The sequence below is a fragment of the Lampris incognitus genome, chromosome 2 (assembly GCF_029633865.1).
Source record: "Lampris incognitus isolate fLamInc1 chromosome 2, fLamInc1.hap2, whole genome shotgun sequence".
Lineage (NCBI taxonomy): Eukaryota > Metazoa > Chordata > Actinopteri > Lampriformes > Lampridae > Lampris > Lampris incognitus.
Genome location: NC_079212.1, coordinates 85,383,580 through 85,403,021, shown reverse-complemented (window position 1 = coordinate 85,403,021; position 19,442 = coordinate 85,383,580). Strand labels below are relative to the sequence as shown.

Sequence of the window (19,442 nt, the reverse complement as noted above, 5' to 3'; positions counted from 1 at the left end):
AACGTGAGGACAGCAGGACTAGTTCCAGGAATTACTACTATGAATAATCCTACAGTCCAGGAACAAGGGTTTAACCATCACCATTTTGGAGTCAGTCTGTGGCTAGGCAAATAACCTATTAACGTAGTAAAAGTTGAGAAGGGGCCAGAATCATAGAAAAATAAGCCATAGTTCAGGTATGTAAACTAAGTCCCCAAAGAACCACTTTCTCTTGCTCCTGTAGCAACTATTTGGGTGGCGCACCCTTGCAGGAGATTGATGAGCTTCACCTGCGACTTGGAAAAGAACACTGTGCGTGAACTTGTGGTATCGACACCAGATGCACCCCACCTCCTGCTGCAGGACAAGCCCAGGCCCAGGCCGGATTAAAGGATCCTGCACACACGGCAGGTTCTCAGCACACGTTTGTTCCAGCGCATTTTCACAGCATTGATCTTACATTTTTGCTCCAAGTGCCTCTGATTAAACATGAAATCAATGTTTCAGTGAAAGCGCTTCTTGTCAGTGTGTTGGCACGCATCATGCTCGTGGAGGAGATGTTCTGCATGGGGAGGGGGCAGGGTTACCATAAGGGCTGCTACTAACCCCATATGGTTGACTCCTCATTAGCAGCTAGTCTCCTGCATCACATGAAGCAGGCAGCACCGACTCCCACACCATCATCCTGACACACCTCTACAGTGGGGTTTCAGGGTGTGTTCAACTTAATCATAAAGATTCGCCCAGTTTGGACTGACAACAATCCAAGTTGCCGAACAACTTGTTGGATTATTTTGAGAAATTAAAAACAAGTGTCCAACGAAGTTTATAATGAAATGGGTGGAAATGTTGCCTCACGTCTTTACAGTCTAATGGTGTCTGGGTTTTCAGACGATTTTGTGTGGAACTCAAGACCAACGGTGGCTTGACATCACTGCTAAAGGGGCCATGAATGATTCTTTTCACTTTTGTGTTGCCTTTGGAATACAGTACCAAACCACCGAATACACCAAACAGTATCCTGGGCCACATCAAGGACATATTTGGTCTGCTGCGTCCTGTGGGCCGCGGGACCACGGCCCTGCCTGGAGCTGCACCCGAAGAGGAAACACCGAGGGCGGTCGGACAAGACGCGGAAGCGGGGCGGGCTAAGCTAACTGCTAGCCCATGCAGACCGGAAGTTCCGACATTCATCCTGGCTGGCGCTCCTTCTCTGGACGGTGGAGTTTTTGGACTGCGCTGCAAATTTGCTGAATGTTGTTTTTTACTTTTTTTCTCTCCGTTTTTGTATGTTTTGTATGTTTTTGTGTGTTTTTGTGTGTTTTTGGTGGTGTCGTTTTGTTTTGGGTGTGTGCTTTTTGTCTTTTGTGTTGCGCTGCTGTGGGCTGGCAGAAACGACATTTCGTCTCTTTTGTGCGCGAAAGTACGCGAATAAGACGACATTAAATTGTTCCTGATTCCTGAAATTTTGGAGACGTAAGGTGGAGGTCTTGCTGAATGTTCTAGAAGAAGTCCCTGACTCGTCGGCAGAAGGTCGCATCACACCCTGCCAGAGCTCTGGCCTGTTGTGAAACGCTTCCTAGTGGGGATCTCTGGCTGTGAAAAGATTCCTGTTGTGGAGAAGAAAAGACCACTGGGTGAAGGATGGGTGGAAACGGCGCTCCCCTTGCACCTGTCTCCCCCCCCCTCTCTCTCACCTCATAAGTGGCCTGAAATAGAAAATAACCAAAGACTGGAAGAAATCCAGAAAAGCAAAATATACAGAAAAACCGATCAGATTTCACTATGATGGTGTTAAAGAACACAACAAGGACGTGCTGCATGGGCCCGCAATCCTCCACCAATGGGCTAATTTGCAGTAACGGACTAATCGTTTCCGGAAGGCAGCAAAACAAATGTCAGAGGTGAACAGTCGAGAGAGAACAGTTTGCAAGCCGGGCCTTGAACAGCAGAGGCAGTCCGTCTTATCGTGCATGATGTTTTGTTTTTGTTGCGTTGTTTTTCTTCTGGCCCGCGTACTCAGGTGCAACCCCCCCCCCCGTCTATGTGGGCGCTCCGGCCGCCGGGCCCCGCTCCGCTCCGCTCCCGGCGCCGCGGCCACAGGCGCGACTTCCCCAGTTGCTGACGTCAGCTGGCAGCCTGCGCTCTGCTCGCCGCTCCGGACACAGCGCCGAAGAAAATGCTGCTCTCCGTACCGCCAAGGGCAGGGATCGGTCCGTACAACGGCTACCACGGCAGGAACAGCAAAAAGGTAAAAGCCCGTCCGCCCGTCCGTCCTTCCGTCCTTCCGCCCCGGTCCGCGGCTCGTTGTCTCGCGTGGGGCGGCGCGCCTCGCGGCGGTCGCCACACATTCTTGTGACAGCGGAGCTGCAATGTCCTTGAACGGCGAAACGCCACCGAGTGGGGAGCGGTGTCGGCGGGGCAAGCGACTGCTGTACTGCACACGCCGCCTGCGTGCGGGATGCGGTGGGTTTCTAGTCTTGAGGTACGACTCGTGTTGTGAGGATGTCGAGCTGGCTCCGCTCCGCTCCGCTCCGCTCGCTCGGCAGGAAAAGTCAATGGTGGAGAACAACTTTTATGGGTCGCCGCCCCGCGTTCGGACACAGCGCGTCTATGCGTAAATACGCGTTTGTGGAAGCGGGGACGGGGCAAGAGATACGGGACAGGGAGGTGTTTTTGTCGGTGGACTAACTGTGTGACAAACGATCCGTGGTATCGGGAGTAAAACCAGATCTCCATTGTCTACGCAGCCGCGTTAAGTTTGCAAACTTTTCCCCCTCTTTCCCCATCTGGAGGTGGAATATGCCCCACCCCTAGAAAACCCCACCGCGCCACACCACGACTGCCTTCTGCACTTTAATGCCTCCACTCACCGTCGGCATTGTTACACATGTAGCAGCCCGAGTCCCATGAACACGGTCACAGCAACGGTTTCGCGTGGAACTGAAATAAACGCAGAGTTGTGTGTTATACAACAGTCTCTGTACACACGTCAGATGACCATTTAACTGTTGTGGTTGTTTATCTGAATCAAGTCAGGGGATAGTATTTTTACACAACATGTTCAACGGCAGGTTTTTATGTACACTATGTTTCCTCCTGTTGAGTAAATGTACATCCAGTCATCACATGCGTCGCTCCTCGGTTGTGTTCACTAGTAGTTGTTCTTGGGTTGTGTTCACTAGTTGTAGTTCTTGGGGTGTGTTCACTAGTTGTAGTTCTTGGGTTGTGTTCACTAGTAGTTGTTCTTGGGTTGTGTTCACTAGTTGTAGTTCTTGGGTTGTGTTCACAAGTAGTTGTTCTTGGGTTGTGTTCACCATTTGTAGTTCTTGGGTTGTGTTCACTAGTTGTATTTCTTGGGTTGTGTTCACTAGTAGTTGTTCTTGGGTTGTGTTCACTAGTAATAGGTCTTGGGTTGTGTTCACTAGTAGTTGTTCTTGGTTGTGTTCACTAGTAGTTGTTCTTGGGTTGTGTTCACTACTTGTAGTTCTTGGGTTGTGTTCACTAGTTGTGGTTCTTGGGTTGTGGTCACTAGTAGTTGTTCTTGGGTTGCGTTCACTAGTAGTAGTTCTCGGTTGTGTTCACTAGTCGTTGTTCTTGGGTTGTGTTCACTAGTTGTGGTTCTTGGGTTGTGTTCACTACTTGTAGTTCTTGGGTTGTGTTCACTAGTAGTTGTTCTTGGTTTGTGTTCACTAGTAGTTATTCTTGGGTTGTGTTCACTAATAGTTGTTCCTGGGTTGTGTTCACTAGTAGTTGTTCATGGGTTGTGTTCATTAATAATAGTTCTTGGGTTGTGTTCACTAGTAATAGTTCTTGGGTTGTGTTCCCTAGTTGTGGTTCTTGGGTTGTGTTCACTAGTTGTAGTTCTTGGGTTGTGTTCACTAGTAGTAGTTCTTGGGTTGTGTTCACTAGTAGTTGTTCTTGGTTGTGTTCACAAGTAGTTGTTCTTGGGTTGTGTTCACTACTTGTAGTCTTGGGTTGTGTTCACTAGTAGTTGTTCTTGGGTTGTGTTCACTACTTGTAGTTCTTGGGTTGTGTTCACTAGTAGTTGTTCTTGGGTTGTGTTCACTAGTAGTTGTTCCTGGGTTGTGTTCACTAGTAGTTGTTCTTGGGTTGTGTTCACAAGTTGTAGTTCTTGGGTTGTGTTCCCTAGTTGTGGTTCTTGGGTTGTGTTCACTAGTTGTAGTTCTTGGGTTGTGTTCACTAGTTGTAGTTCTTGGGTTGTGTTCACTAGTAGTTGTTCTTGGTTGTGTTCACTAGTAGTTGTTCTTGGGTTGTGTTCACTACTTGTAGTTCTTGGGTTGTGTTCACTAGTAGTTGTTCTTGGGTTGTGTTCACTAGTAGTTGTTCCTGGGTTGTGTTCACTAGTAGTTGTTCTTGGGTTGTGTTCATTAGTAATAGTTCTTGGGTTGTGTTCAGTAGTAGTAGTTCTTGGGTTGTGTTCACTAGTTGTGGTTCTTGGGTTGTGTTCACTAGTAGTAGTTCTTGGGTTGTGTTCACTAGTAGTAGTTCTTGGTTGTGTTCACTAGTAGTTGTTCTTGGGTTGTGTTCACTACTTGTAGTTCTTGGGTTGTGTTCACTAGTAGTTGTTCTTGGGTTGTGTTCGCTAGTAGTTATTCTTGGGTTGTGTTCACTAATTGTAGTTCTTGGGTTGTGTTCACTAGTTGTGGTTCTTGGGTTGTGTTCACTAGTAGTTGTTCTTGGGTTGTGTTAACTAGTAGTAGTTCTTGGTTGTGTTCACTAGTCGTTGTTCTTGGGTTGTGTTCACTAGTAGTTGTTCTTGGGTTGTGTTCACTAGTAGTAGTTCTTGGTTGTGTTCACTAGTAGTTGTTCTTGGGTTGTGTTCACTACTTGTAGTTCTTGGGTTGTGTTCACTAGTAGTTGTTCTTGGGTTGTGTTCACTAGTAGTTGTTCCTGGGTTGTGTTCACTAGTAGTTGTTCTTGGGTTGTGTTCATTAATAATAGCTCTGTGGTTGTGTTCACTAGTAATAGTTCTTGGGTTGTGTTCCCTAGTTGTGGTTCTTGGGTTGTGTTGACTAGTTGTAGTTCTTGGGTTGTGTTCACTAGTAGTAGTTCTTGGGTTGTGTTCACTAGTAGTTGTTCTTGGTTGTGTTCACTAGTAGTTGTTCTTGGGTTGTGTTCACTACTTGTAGTTCTTGGGTTGTGTTCAGTAGTAGTAGTTCTTGGTTTGTGTTCACTAGCTGTAGTTCTTCGGTTGTGTTCACTAGTAGTTGTTCCTGAGTTGTGTTCACTAGTAGTAGTTCTTGGGGTGTGTTCACTAGTAGTTGTTCTTGGGTTGTGTTCATTAATAATAATTCTTGGGATGTGTTCAGTAGTAGTAGTTCTTGGGTTGTGTTCACTAGTTGTGGTTCTTTGGTTGTGTTCACTAGTAGTTGTTCTTTGGTTGTGTTCACTAGTAGTAGTTCTTGGTTGTGTTCACTAGTCGTTGTTCTTGGTTTGTGTTCACTAGTAGTTGTTCTTGGGTTGTGTTCACTACTTGTAGTTCTTGGGTTGTGTTCACTAGTTGTGGTTCTTGGGTTGTGTTCACTAGTAGTTGTTCTTGGGTTGTGTTCACTAGTAGTTATTCTTGGGTTGTGTTCACTAGTAGTTGTTCCTGGGTTGTGTTCACTAGTAGTTGTTCTTGGGTTGTGTTCATTAATAATAGTTCTTGGGTTGTGTTCACTACTTGTGGTTCTTGGGTTGTGTTCACTAGTAGTTGTTCTTGGGTTGTGTTCACTAGTAGTAGTTCTTGGTTGTGTTCACTAGTCGTTGTTCTTGGGTTGTGTTCACTAGTAGTTGTTCTTGGGTTGTGTTCACTACTTGTAGTTCTTGGGTTGTGTTCACTAGTAGTTGTTCTTGGGTTGTGTTCACTAGTAGTTATTCTTGGGTTGTGTTCACTAATAATTGTTCCTGGGTTGTGTTCACTAGTAGTTGTTCTTGGGTTGTGTTCATTAATAATAGCTCTGTGGTTGTGTTCACTAGTAATAGTTCTTGGGTTGTGTTCCCTAGTTGTGGTTCTTTGGTTGTGTTCACTAGTTGTGGTTCTTGGGTTCTGTTCACTAGTTGTAGTTCTTGGGTTGTGGTCACTAGTTGTTGTTCTTGGGTTGTGTTCACTAGTAGTTGTTCTTGGGTTGTGTTCACCAGTTGTAGTTCTTAGGTTGTGTTCACTAGTTGTAGTTCTTGGGTTGTGTTCACTAGTAGTTATTCTTGGGTTGTGTTCACTAGTAGTTGTTCCTGGGTTGTGTTCACTAGTAGTTGCTCTTGGGTTGTGTTCATTAGTAATAGTTCTTGGGTTGTGTTCAGTAGTCGTTGTTCTTGGGTTGTGTTCACTAGTTGTGGTTCTTGGGTTGTGTTCACTAGTAGTAGTTCTCGGTTGTGTTCACTAGTCGTTGTTCTTGGGTTGTGTTCACTAGTAGTAGTTATTGGTGGTGTTCACTCGTCGTTGTTCTTGGGTTGTGTTCACTAGTAGTTGTTCTTGGGTTGTGTTCACTAGTTGTGGTTCTTGGGTTGTGGTCACTAGTAGGTGTTCTTGGGTTGTGTTCACTAGTAGTAGTTCTCGGTTGTGTTCACTAGTCGTTGTTCTTGGGTTGTGTTCACTAGTAGTTGTTCTTGGGTTGTGTTCACTACTTGTAGTTCTTGGGTTGTGTTCACTAGTAGTTGTTCTTGGTTTGTGTTCACTAGTAGTTATTCTTGGGTTGTGTTCACTAATAGTTGTTCCTGGGTTGTGTTCACTAGTAGTTGTTCATGGGTTGTGTTCATTAATAATAGTTCTTGGGTTGTGTTCACTAGTAATAGTTCTTGGGTTGTGTTCCCTAGTTGTGGTTCTTGGGTTGTGTTCACTAGTTGTAGTTCTTGGGTTGTGTTCACTAGTAGTAGTTTTTGGGTTGTGTTCACTAGTAGTTGTTCTTGGGTTGTGTTCACTACTTGTAGTCTTGGGTTGTGTTCACTAGTAGTTGTTCTTGGGTTGTGTTCACTACTTGTAGTTCTTGGGTTGTGTTCACTAATAGTTGTTCTTGGGTTGTGTTCACTAGTAGTTGTTCCTGGGTTGTGTTCACTAGTAGTTGTTCTTGGGTTGTGTTCACTAGTTGTAGTTCTTGGGTTGTGTTCCCTAGTTGTGGTTCTTGGGTTGTGTTCACTAGTTGTAGTTCTTGGGTTGTGTTCACTAGTTGTAGTTCTTGGGTTGTGTTCACTAGTAGTTGTTGTTGGTTGTGTTCACTAGTAGTTGTTCTTGGGTTGTGTTCACTACTTGTAGTTCTTGGGTTGTGTTCACTAGTAGTTGTTCTTGGGTTGTGTTCACTAGTAGTTGTTCCTGGGTTGTGTTCACTAGTAGTTGTTCTTGGGTTGTGTTCATTAGTAATAGTTCTTGGGTTGTGTTCAGTAGTAGTAGTTCTTGGGTTGTGTTCACTAGTTGTGGTTCTTGGGTTGTGTTCACTAGTAGTAGTTCTTGGGTTGTGTTCACTAGTAATAGTTCTTGGGTTGTGTTCACTAGTAGTTGTTCTTGGTTGTGTTCACTAGTAGTTGTTCTTGGGTTGTGTTCACTACTTGTAGTCTTGGGTTGTGTTCACTAGTAGTTGTTCTTGGGTTGTGTTCACTACTTGTAGTTCTTGGGTTGTGTTCACTAGTAGTTGTTCTTGGGTTGTGTTCACTAGTAGTTGTTCCTGGGTTGTGTTCACTAGTAGTTGTTCTTGGGTTGTGTTCACTAGTTGTAGTTCTTGGGTTGTGTTCCCTAGTTGTGGTTCTTGGGTTGTGTTCACTAGTTGTAGTTCTTGGGTTGTGTTCACTAGTTGTAGTTCTTGGGTTGTGTTCACTAGTAGTTGTTCTTGGTTGTGTTCACTAGTAGTTGTTCTTGGGTTGTGTTCACTACTTGTAGTTCTTGGGTTTTGTTCACTAGTAGTTGTTCTTGGGTTGTGTTCCCTAGTTGTGGTTCTTGGGTTGTGTTGACTAGTTGTAGTTCTTTGGTTGTGTTCACTAGTCGTTGTTCTTGGGTTGTGTTCACTAGTAGTTGTTCTTGGTTGTGTTCACTAGTAGTTGTTCTTGGGTTGTGTTCATTAATAATAGTTCTTGGGTTGTGTTCACTAGTTGTGGTTCTTGGGTTGTGTTCACTAGTAGTTGTTCTTGGGTTGTGTTCATTAATAATAGTTCTTGGGTTGTGTTCACTAGTTGTGGTTCTTGGGTTGTGTTCACTAGTAGTTGTTCTTGGGTTGTGTTCACTAGTAGTAGTTGTTGGTTGTGTTCACTAGTCGTTGTTCTTGGGTTGTGTTCACTAGTAGTTGTTCTTGGGTTGTGTTCACTACTTGTAGTTCTAGGGTTGTGTTCACTAGTAGTTGTTCTTGGGTTGTGTTCACTAGTAGTTGTTCCTGGGTTGTGTTCACTAGTAGTTGTTCTTGGGTTGTGTTCACTAGTTGTAGTTCTTGGGTTGTGTTCCCTAGTTGTGGTTCTTGGGTTGTGTTCACTAGTTGTAGTTCTTGGGTTGTGTTCACTAGTTGTAGTTCTTGGGTTGTGTTCACTAGTAGTTGTTCTTGGTTGTGTTCACTAGTAGTTGTTCTTGGGTTGTGTTCACTACTTGTAGTTCTTGGGTTTTGTTCACTAGTAGTTGTTCTTGGGTTGTGTTCACTAGTAGTTGTTCCTGGGTTGTGTTCACTAGTAGTTGTTCTTGGGTTGTGTTCACTAGTCGTTGTTCTTGGGTTGTGTTCAGTAGTAGTAGTTCTTGGGTTGTGTTCACTAGCAGTTGTTCCTGGGTTGTGTTCACTAGTAGTTGTTCTTGGGTTGTGTTCATTAATAATAGTTCTTGGGTTGTGTTCACTAGTTGTGGTTCTTGGGTTGTGTTCACTAGTAGTTGTTCTTGGGTTGTGTTCACTAGTAGTAGTTGTTGGTTGTGTTCGCTAGTAGTTATTCTTGGGATGTGTTCACTAGTAGTTGTTCCTGGGTTGTGTTCACTAGTAGTTGTTCTTGGGTTGTGTTCATTAATAATAGTTCTTGGGTTGTGTTCACTAGTTGTGGTTCTTGGGTTGTGTTCACTAGTAGTTGTTCTTGGGTTGTGTTCACTAGTAGTAGTTGTTGGTTGTGTTCACTAGTCGTTGTTCTTGGGTTGTGTTCACTAGTAGTTGTTCTTGGGTTGTGTTCACTACTTGTAGTTCTTGGGTTGTGTTCACTAGTAGTTGTTCTTGGGTTGTGTTCACTTGTAGTAGTTCTTGGTTGTGTTCACTAGTAGTTGTTCCTGGGTTGTGTTCACTAGTAGTTGTTCTTGGGTTGTGTTCACTAGTTGTAGTTCTTGGGTTGTGTTCCCTAGTTGTGGTTCTTGGGTTGTGTTCACTAGTTGTAGTTCTTGGGTTGTGTTCACTAGTTGTAGTTCTTGGGTTGTGTTCACTAGTAGTTGTTCTTGGTTGTGTTCACTAGTAGTTGTTCTTGGGTTGTGTTCACTACTTGTAGTTCTTGGGTTTTGTTCACTAGTAGTTGTTCTTGGGTTGTGTTCCCTAGTTGTGGTTCTTGGGTTGTGTTGACTAGTTGTAGTTCTTGGGTTGTGTTCACTAGTCGTTGTTCTTGGGTTGTGTTCACTAGTAGTTGTTCTTGGTTGTGTTCACTAGTAGTTGTTCTTGGGTTGTGTTCATTAATAATAGTTCTTGGGTTGTGTTCACTAGTTGTGGTTCTTGGGTTGTGTTCACTAGTAGTTATTCTTGGGTTGTGTTCACTAGTAGTTGTTCCTGGGTTGTGTTCACTAGTAGTTGTTCTTGGGTTGTGTTCACTAGTTGTGGTTCTTGGGTTGTGTTCACTAGTAGTTGTTCTTGGGTTGTGTTCACTAGTAGTAGTTCTTGGTTGTGTTCACTAGTCGTTGTTCTTGGGTTGTGTTCACTAGTAGTTGTTCTTGGGTTGTGTTCACTACTTGTAGTTCTTGGGTTGTGTTCACTAGTAGTTGTTCTTGGGTTGTGTTCACTAGTAGTTATTCTTGGGTTGGGTTCACTAATAGTTGTTCCTGGGTTGTGTTCACTAGTAGTTATTCTTGGGTTGTGTTCACTAATAGTTGTTCCTGGGTTGTGTTCACTAGTAGTTGTTCTTGGGTTGTGTTCATTAATAATAGCTCTGTGGTTGTGTTCACTAGTAATAGTTCTTGGGTTGTGTTCCCTAGTTGTGGTTCTTGGGTTGTGTTGACTAGTTGTAGTTCTTGGGTTGTGTTCACTAGTAGTAGTTCTTGGGTTGTGTTCACTAGTAGTTGTTCTTGGTTGTGTTCACTAGTAGTTGTTCTTGGGTTGTGTTCACTACTTGTAGTTCTTGGGTTGTGTTCAGTAGTAGTAGTTCTTGGTTTGTGTTCACTAGCTGTAGTTCTTGGGTTGTGTTCACTAGTAGTTGTTCTTGAGTTGTGTTCACTAGTAGTAGTTCTTGGGGTGTGTTCACTAGTAGTTGTTCTTGGGTTGTGTTCATTAATAATAGTTCTTGGGATGTGTTCAGTAGTAGTAGTTCTTGGGTTGTGTTCACTAGTTGTGGTTCTTGGGTTGTGTTCACTAGTAGTTGTTCTTGGGTTGTGTTCACTTGTAGTAGTTCTTGGTTGTGTTCACTAGTCGTTGTTCTTGGTTTGTGTTCACTAGTAGTTGTTCTTGGGTTGTGTTCACTACTTGTAGTTCTTGGGTTGTGTTCACTAGTTGTGGTTCTTGGGTTGTGTTCACTAGTAGTTGTTCTTGGGTTGTGTTCACTAGTAGTTATTCTTGGGTTGTGTTCACTAGTAGTTGTTCCTGGGTTGTGTTCACTAGTAGTTGTTCTTGGGTTGTGTTCACTAGTAGTAGTTCTTGGTTGTGTTCACTAGTCGTTGTTCTTGGGTTGTGTTCACTAGTAGTTGTTCTTGGGTTGTGTTCACTACTTGTAGTTCTTGGGTTGTGTTCACTAGTAGTTGTTCTTGGGTTGTGTTCACTAGTAGTTATTCTTGGGTTGTGTTCACTAATAGTTGTTCCTGGGTTGTGTTCACTAGTAGTTGTTCATGGGTTGTGTTCATTAATAATAGTTCTTGGGTTGTGTTCACTAGTAATAGTTCTTGGGTTGTGTTCACTAGTAATAGTTCTTGGGTTGTGTTCCCTAGTTGTGGTTCTTGGGTTGTGTTCACTAGTTGTAGTTCTTGGGTTGTGTTCACTAGTAGTAGTTCTTGGGTTGTGTTCACTAGTAGTTGTTCTTGGTTGTGTTCACTAGTAGTTGTTCTTGGGTTGTGTTCACTACTTGTAGTTCTTGGGTTGTGTTCACTAGTTGTGGTTCTTGGGTTGTGTTCACTAGTAGTTGTTCTTGGGTTGTGTTCACTAGTAGTTATTCTTGGGTTGTGTTCACTAGTAGTTGTTCTTGGGTTGTGTTCACTAGTAGTTATTCTTGGGTTGTGTTCACTAATAGTTGTTCCTGGGTTGTGTTCACTAGTAGTTGTTCTTGGGTTGTGTTCACTAGTCGTTGTTCTTGGGTTGTGTTCTCTAGTAGTTGTTCTTGGGTTGTGTTCACTAGTAGTTATTCTTGGGTTGTGTTCACTAGTAGTTGTTCCTGGGTTGTGTTCACTAATAGTTGTTCCTGGGTTGTGTTCACTAGTCGTTGTTCTTGGGTTGTGTTCACTAGTAGTTGTTCTTGGGTTGTGTTCACTACTTGTAGTTCTTGGGTTGTGTTCACTAGTAGTTGTTCTTGGGTTGTGTTCACTAGTAGTTATTCTTGGGTTGTGTTCACTAATAGTTGTTCCTGGGTTGTGTTCACTAGTAGTTGTTCATGGGTTGTGTTCATTAATAATAGTTCTTGGGTTGTGTTCACTACTTGTAGTTCTTGGGTTGTGTTCACTAGTAGTTGTTCTTGGGTTGTGTTCACTAGTAGTTATTCTTGGGTTGTGTTCACTAATAGTTCTTCCTGGGTTGTGTTCACTAGTAGTTGTTCATGGGTTGTGTTCATTAATAATAGTTCTTGGGTTGTGTTCACTAGTAATAGTTCTTGGGTTGTGTTCCCTAGTTGTGGTTCTTGGGTTGTGTTCACTAGTTGTGGTTCTTGGGTTGTGTTCACTAGTAGTTGTTCTTGGGTTGTGTTCACTTGTAGTAGTTCTTGGTTGTGTTCACTAGTCGTTGTTCTTGGGTTGTGTTCATTAATAATAGTTCTTGGGTTGTGTTCACTAGTTGTGGTTCTTGGGTTGTGTTCACTAGTAGTTGTTCTTGGGTTGTGTTCACTAGTAGTAGTTCTAGGTTGTGTTCACTAGTCGTTGTTCTTGGGTTGTGTTCACTAGTAGTTGTTCTTGGGTTGTGTTCACTACTTGTAGTTCTTGGGTTGTGTTCACTAGTAGTTGTTCTTGGGTTGTGTTCACTAGTAGTTATTCTTGGGTTGTGTTCACTAATAGTTGTTCCTGGGTTGTGTTCACTAGTAGTTGTTCATTGGTTGTGTTCATTAATAATAGTTCTTGGGTTGTGTTCACTAGTAATAGTTCTTGGGTTGTGTTCACTAGTAATAGTTCTTGGGTTGTGTTCCCTAGTTGTGGTTCTTGGGTTGTGTTCACTAGTTGTAGTTCTTGGGTTGTGTTCACTAGTAGTAGTTCTTGGGTTGTGTTCACTAGTAGTTGTTCTTGGTTGTGTTCACTAGTAGTTGTTCTTGGGTTGTGTTCACTACTTGTAGTCTTGGGTTGTGTTCACTAGTAGTTGTTCTTGGGTTGTGTTCACTACTTGTAGTTCTTGGGTTGTGTTCACTAGTAGTTGTTCTTGGTTGTGTTCACTAGTAGTTGATCCTGGGTTGTGTTCACTAGTAGTTGTTCTTGGGTTGTGTTCATTAGTAATAGTTCTTGGGTTGTGTTCAGTAGTAGTAGTTCTTGGGTTGTGTTCACTAGTTGTGGTTCTTGGGTTGTGTTCACTATTAGTAGTTCTTGGGTTGTGTTCACTAGTAGTAGTTCTTGGTTGTGTTCACTAGTAGTTATTCTTGGGTTGTGTTCACTAATAGTTGTTCCTGGGTTGTGTTCACTAGTAGTTGTTCTTGGGTTGTGTTCATTAATAATAGTTCTTGGGTTGTGTTCACTAGTTGTGGTTCTTGGGTTGTGTTCACTAGTAGTTGTTCTTGGGCTGTGTTCACTAGTAGTAGTTCTTGGTTGTGTTCACTAGTCGTTGTTCTTGGGTTGTGTTCACTAGTAGTTGTTCTTGGGTTGTGTTCACTACTTGTAGTTCTTGGGTTGTGTTCACTAGTAGTTGTTCTTGGGTTGTGTTCACTAGTAGTTATTCTTGGGTTGGGTTCACTAATAGTTGTTCCTGGGTTGTGTTCACTAGTAGTTATTCTTGGGTTGTGTTCACTAATAGTTGTTCCTGGGTTGTGTTCACTAGTAGTTGTTCTTGGGTTGTGTTCATTAATAATAGCTCTGTGGTTGTGTTCACTAGTAATAGTTCTTGGGTTGTGTTCATTAGTAATAGTTCTTGGGTTGTGTTCAGTAGTAGTAGTTCTTGGGTTGTGTTCACTAGTTGTGGTTCTTGGGTTGTGTTCACTAGTAGTTATTCTTGGGTTGTGTTCACTAATAGTTGTTCCTGGGTTGTGTTCACTAGTAGTTATTCTTGGGTTGTGTTCACTAATAGTTGTTCCTGGGTTGTGTTCACTAGTAGTTGTTCTTGGGTTGTGTTCATTAATAATAGTTCTTGGGTTGTCTTCACTAGTAGTTATTCTTGGGTTGTGTTCACTAATAGTTGTTCCTGGGTTGTGTTCACTAGTAGTTGTTCTTGGGTTGTGTTCATTAATAATAGCTCTGTGGTTGTGTTCACTAGTAATAGTTCTTGGGTTGTGTTCCCTAGTTGTGGTTGTGTTCATTAGTAATAGTTCTTGGGTTGTGTTGACTAGTTGTAGTTCTTGGGTTGTGTTCACTAGTAGTAGTTCTTGGGTTGTGTTCACTAGTAGTTGTTCTTGGTTGTGTTCACTAGTAGTTGTTCTTGGGTTGTGTTCACTACTTGTAGTTCTTGGGTTGTGTTCAGTAGTAGTAGTTCTTGGTTTGTGTTCACTAGCTGTAGTTCTTGGGTTGTGTTCACTAGTAGTTGTTCTTGAGTGGTGTTCACTAGTAGTAGTTCTTGGGGTGTGTTCACTAGTAGTTGTTCTTGGGTTGTGTTCATTAATAATAGTTCTTGGGATGTGTTCAGTAGTAGTAGTTCTTGGGTTGTGTTCACTAGTTGTGGTTCTTGGGTTGTGTTCACTAGTAGTTGTTCTTGGGTTGTGTTCACTTGTAGTAGTTCTTGGTTGTGTTCACTAGTCGTTGTTCTTGGTTTGTGTTCACTAGTAGTTGTTCTTGGGTTGTGTTCACTACTTGTAGTTCTTGGGTTGTGTTCACTAGTTGTGGTTCTTGGGTTATGTTCACTAGTAGTTGTTCTTGGGTTGTGTTCACTAGTAGTTATTCTCGGGTTGTGTTCACTAGTAGTTGTTCCTGGGTTGTGTTCACTAGTAGTTGTTCTTGGGTTGTGTTCATTAATAATAGTTCTTGGGTTGTGTTCACTAGTTGTGGTTCTTGGGTTGTGTTCACTAGTAGTTGTTCTTGGGTTGTGTTCACTAGTAGTAGTTCTTGGTTGTGTTCACTAGTCGTTGTTCTTGGGTTGTGTTCACTAGTAGTTGTTCTTGGGTTGTGTTCACTACTTGTAGTTCTTGGGTTGTGTTCACTAGTAGTTGTTCTTGGGTTGTGTTCACTAGTAGTTGTTCTTGGGTTGTGTTCACTAGTAGTTATTCTTGGGTTGTGTTCACTAATAGTTGTTCTTGGGTTGTGTTCACTAGTAGTTGTTCATGGGTTGTGTTCATTAATAATAGTTCTTGGGTTGTGTTCACTAGTAATAGTTCTTGGGTTGTGTTCACTAGTAATAGTTCTTGGGTTGTGTTCCCTAGTTGTGGTTCTTGGGTTATGTTCACTAGTTGTAGTTCTTGGGTTGTGTTCACTAGTAGTAGTTCTTGGGTTGTGTTCACTAGTAGTTGTTCTTGGTTGTGTTCACTAGTAGTTGTTCTTGGGTTGTGTTCACTACTTGTAGTCTTGGGTTGTGTTCACTAGTAGTTGTTCTTGGGTTGTGTTCACTACTTGTAGTTCTTGGGTTGTGTTCACTAGTAGTTGTTCTTGGGTTGTGTTCACTAGTAGTTGTTCTTGGGTTGTGTTCACTAGTAGTTGTTCTTGGTTGTGTTCCCTAGTTGTGGTTCTTGGGTTGTGTTCACTAGTTGTAGTTCTTGGGTTGTGTTCACTAGTTGTAGTTCTTGGGTTGTGTTCACTAGTAGTTGTTCTTGGTTGTGTTCACTAGTAGTTGTTCTTGGGTTGTGTTCACTACTTGTAGTTCTTGGGTTGTGTTCACTAGTAGTTGTTCTTGGGTTGTGTTCACTAGTAGTTGTTCCTGGGTTGTGTTCACTAGTAGTTGTTCTTGGGTTGTGTTCACTAGTAGTTGTTCCTGGGTTGTGTTCACTAGTAGTTGTTCTTGGGTTGTGTTCATTAGTAATAGTTCTTGGGTTGTGTTCAGTAGTAGTAGTTCTTGGGTTGTGTTCACTAGTTGTGGTTCTTGGGTTGTGTTCACTAGTAGTAGTTCTTGGGTTGTGTTCACTAGTAGTAGTTCTTGGTTGTGTTCACTAGTAGTTGTTCTTGGGTTGTGTTCACTACTTGTAGTTCTTGGGTTGTGTTCACTAGTAGTTGTTCTTGGTTGTGTTCACTAGTAGTTGTACTTGGGTTGTGTTCACTACTTGTAGTTCTTGGGTTGTGTTCACTAGTAGTTGTTCTTGGGTTGTGTTCACTAGTAGTTGTTCTTGGGTTGTGTTCATTAGTAATAGTTCTTGGGTTGTGTTCAGTAGTAGTAGTTCTTGGGTTGTGTTCACTAGTTGTGGTTCTTGGGTTGTGTTCACTAGTAGTAGTTCTTGGGTTGTGTTCACTAGTAGTTGTTCTTGGGTTGTGTTCATTAATAATAGCTCTGTGGTTGTGTTCACTAGTAATAGTTCTTGGGTTGTGTTCACTAGTTGTGGTTCTTGGGTTGTGTTCACTACTTGTAGTTCTTGGGTTGTGTTCACTAGTAGTTGTTCTTGGGTTGTGTTCACTAGTAGTTGTTCCTGGGTTGTGTTCACTAGTAGTTGTTCTTGGGTTGTGTTCATTAGTAATAGTTCTTGGGTTGTGTTCAGTAGTAGTAGTTCTTGGGTTGTGTTCACTACTTGTAGTTCTTGGGTTGTGTTCACTAGTAGTAGTTCTTGGGTTGTGTTCACTAGTAGTAGTTCTTGGTTGTGTTCACTAGTAGTTGTTCTTGGGTTGTGTTCACTACTTGTAGTTCTTGGGTTGTGTTCACTAGTAGTTGTTCTTGGGTTGTGTTCGCTAGTAGTTATTCTTGGGTTGTGTTCACTAGTAGTTGTTCCTGGGTTGTGTTCACTAGTAGTTGTTCTTGGGTTGTGTTCATTAATAATAGTTCTTGGGTTGTGTTCACTAGTTGTGGTTCTTGGGTTGTGTTCACTAGTAGTTGTTCTTGGGTTGTGTTCACTAGTAGTAGCTCTTGGTTGTGTTCACTAGTCGTTGTTCTTGGGTTGTGTTCACTAGTAGTTGTTCTTGGGTTGTGTTCACTAGTAGTTATTCTTGGGTTGTGTTCACTAATAGTTGTTCCTGGGTTGTGTTCACTAGTAGTTGTTCTTGCGTTGTGTTCATTAATAATAGTTCTTGCGATGTGTTCAGTAGTAGTAGTTCTTGGGTTGTGTTCACTACTTTTAGTTCTTGGGTTGTGTTCACTAGTAGTTGTTCTTGGGTTGTGTTCACTAGTAGTAGTTCTTGGTTGTGTTCAGTAGTCGTTGTTCTTGGGTTGTGTTCTCTAGTAGTTGTTCTTGGGTTGTGTTCACTAATTGTAGTTCTTGGGTTGTGTTCACTAGTTGTGGTTCTTGGGTTGTGTTCACTAGTAGTAGTTCTTGGGTTGTGTTCACTAGTAGTAGTTCTTGGTTGTGTTCACTAGTAGTTGTTCTTGGGTTGTGCTCACTAGTAGTTATTCTTGGGTTGTGTTCACTAATAGTTGTTCCTGGGTTGTGTTCACTAGTAGTTGTTCTTGGGTTGTGTTCATTAATAATAGTTCTTGGGTTGTGTTCACTAGTAATAGTTCTTGGGTTGTGTTCCCTAGTTGTGGTTCTTGGGTTGTGTTCACTAGTTGTGGTTCTTGGGTTGTGTTCACTAGTAGTTGTTCTTGGTTGTGATCACTAGTAGTTGTTCTTGGGTTGTGTTCACTACTTGTAGTTCTTGGGTTGTGTTCACTAGTAGTTGTTCTTGGGTTGTTATCACTAGTAGTTGTTCCTGGGTTGTGTTCACTAGTAGTTGTTCTTGGGTTGTGTTCATTAGTAATAGTTCTTGGGTTGTGTTCAGTAGTAGTAGTTCTTGGGTTGTGTTCACTAGTTGTGGTTCTTGGGTTGTGTTCACTAGTAGTAGTTCTTGGGTTGTGTTCACTAGTAGTAGTTCTTGGTTGTGTTCACTATTAGTTGTTCTTGGGTTGTGTTCACTACTTGTAGTTCTTGGGTTGTGTTCACTAGTAGTTGTTCTTGGGTTGTGTTCACTAGTAGTTGTTCTTGGGTTGTGTTCACTAGTAGTTATTCTTGGGTTGTGTTCACTAGTAGTTGTTCTTGGGTTGTGTTCACTAGTAGTAGTTCTTGGGTTGTGTTCACTAGTAGTTGTTCTTGGTTGTGTTCACTAGTAGTTGTTCTTGGGTTGTGTTCACTACTTGTAGTTCTTGGGTTGTGTTCAGTAGTAGTAGTTCTTGGTTTGTGTTCACTAGTAGTTGTTCTTGAGTTGTGTTCACTAGTAGTAGCTCTTGGGGTGTGTTCACTGGTAGTTGTTCTTGGGTTGTGTTCATTAATAATAGTTCTTGGGATGTGTTCAGTAGTAGTAGTTCTTGGGTTGTGTTCACTAGTTGTGGTTCTTGGGTTGTGTTCACTAGTAGTTGTTCTTGGGTTGTGTTCACTTGTAGTGGTTCTTGATTGTGTTCACTAGTCGTTGTTCTTGGTTTGTGTTCACTAGTAGTTGTTCTTGGGTTGTGTTCACTACTTGTAGTTCTTGGGTTGTGTTCACTAGTTGAGGTTCTTGGGTTGTGTTCAGTAGTAGTTGTTCTTGGGTTGTGTTCACTAGTAGTTATTCTTGGGTTGTGTTCACTAGTAGTTGTTCCTGGGTTGTGTTCACTAGTAGTTGTTCTTGGGTTGTGTTCATTAATAATAGTTCTTGGGTTGTGTTCACTAGTTGTGGTTCTTGGGTTGTGTTCACTAGTAGTTGTTCTTGGGTTGTGTTCACTAGTAGTAGTTCTTGGTTGTGTTCACTAGTCGTTGTTCTTGGGTTGTGTTCACTAGTAGTTGTTCTTGGGTTGTGTTCACTACTTGTAGTTCTTGGGTTGTGTTCACTAGTAGTTGTTCTTGGTTGTGTTCACTAGTAGTTGTTCTTGGGTTGTGTTCACTACTTGTAGTTCTTGGGTTGTGTTCACTAGTAGTTGTTCTTGGGTTGTGTTCACTAGTAGTTGTTCTTGGGTTGTGTTCATTAGTAATAGTTCTTGGGTTGTGTTCAGTAGTAGTAGTTCTTGGGTTGTGTTCACTAGTTGTGGTTCTTGGGTTGTGTTCACTAGTAGTAGTTCTTGGGTTGTGTTCACTAGTAGTAGTTCTTGGTTGTGTTCACTAGTAGTTGTTCTTGGGTTGTGTTCACTACTTGTAGTTCTTGGGTTGTGTTCACTAGTAGTTGTTCTTGGGTTGTGTTCACTAGTAGTTGTTCTTGGGTTGTGTTCACTAGTAGTTATTCTTGGGTTGTGTTCACTAGTAGTTGTTCTTGGGTTGTGTTCACTAGTAGTAGTTCTTGGGTTGTGTTCACTAGTAGTTGTTCTTGGTTGTGTTCACTAGTAGTTGTTCTTGGGTTGTGTTCACTACTTGTAGTTCTTGGGTTGTGTTCAGTAGTAGTAGTTCTTGGTTTGTGTTCACTAGCTGTAGTTCTTGGGTTGTGTTCACTAGTAGTTGTTCTTGAGTTGTGTTCACTAGTAGTAGCTCTTGGGATGTGTTCACTAGTAGTTGTTCTTGGGTTGTGTTCATTAATAATAGTTCTTGGGATGTGTTCAGTAGTAGTAGTTCTTGGGTTGTGTTCACTAGTTGTGGTTCTTGGGTTGTGTTCACTAGTAGTTGTTCTTGGGTTGTGTTCACTTGTAGTGGTTCTTGGTTGTGTTCACTAGTCGTTGTTCTTGGTTTGTGTTCACTAGTAGTTGTTCTTGGGTTGTGTTCACTACTTGTAGTTCTTGGGTTGTGTTCACTAGTTGAGGTTCTTGGGTTGTGTTCAGTAGTAGTTGTTCTTGGGTTGTGTTCACTAGTAGTTGTTCTTGGGTTGTGTTCACTAGTAGTTATTCTTGGGTTGTGTTCACTAATAGTTGTTCCTGGGTTGTGTTCACTAGTAGTTGTTCATGGGTTGTGTTCATTAATAATAGTTCTTGGGTTGTGTTCACTAGTAATAGTTCTTGGGTTGTGTTCCCTAGTTGTGGTTCTTGGCTTGTGTTCACTAGTTGTAGTTCTTG

At 42.1% G+C, this 19,442-nt stretch overlaps 1 protein-coding gene across 4 annotated transcripts in view; it reads left to right on the top strand.

The window, feature by feature from the left end:
- The first annotated feature begins 1,925 nt into the window (after positions 1-1,925).
- LOC130106905 (RNA-binding motif, single-stranded-interacting protein 2-like) overlaps positions 1,926-19,442 on the top strand; it is a 223,290-nt gene continuing 205,773 nt past the window's right edge. For all 4 annotated transcript variants that reach the window (XR_008809778.1, XR_008809779.1, XR_008809777.1 and 1 more), the window contains exon 1: positions 1,926-2,230. Coding sequence is in view for 1 of the 4 variants with exons in the window: in XM_056273217.1 (XP_056129192.1) it covers positions 2,159-2,230 (72 nt within the window). In the remaining 3 variants the exon portion in view is untranslated. The remainder of the gene's footprint in view (positions 2,231-19,442) is intronic.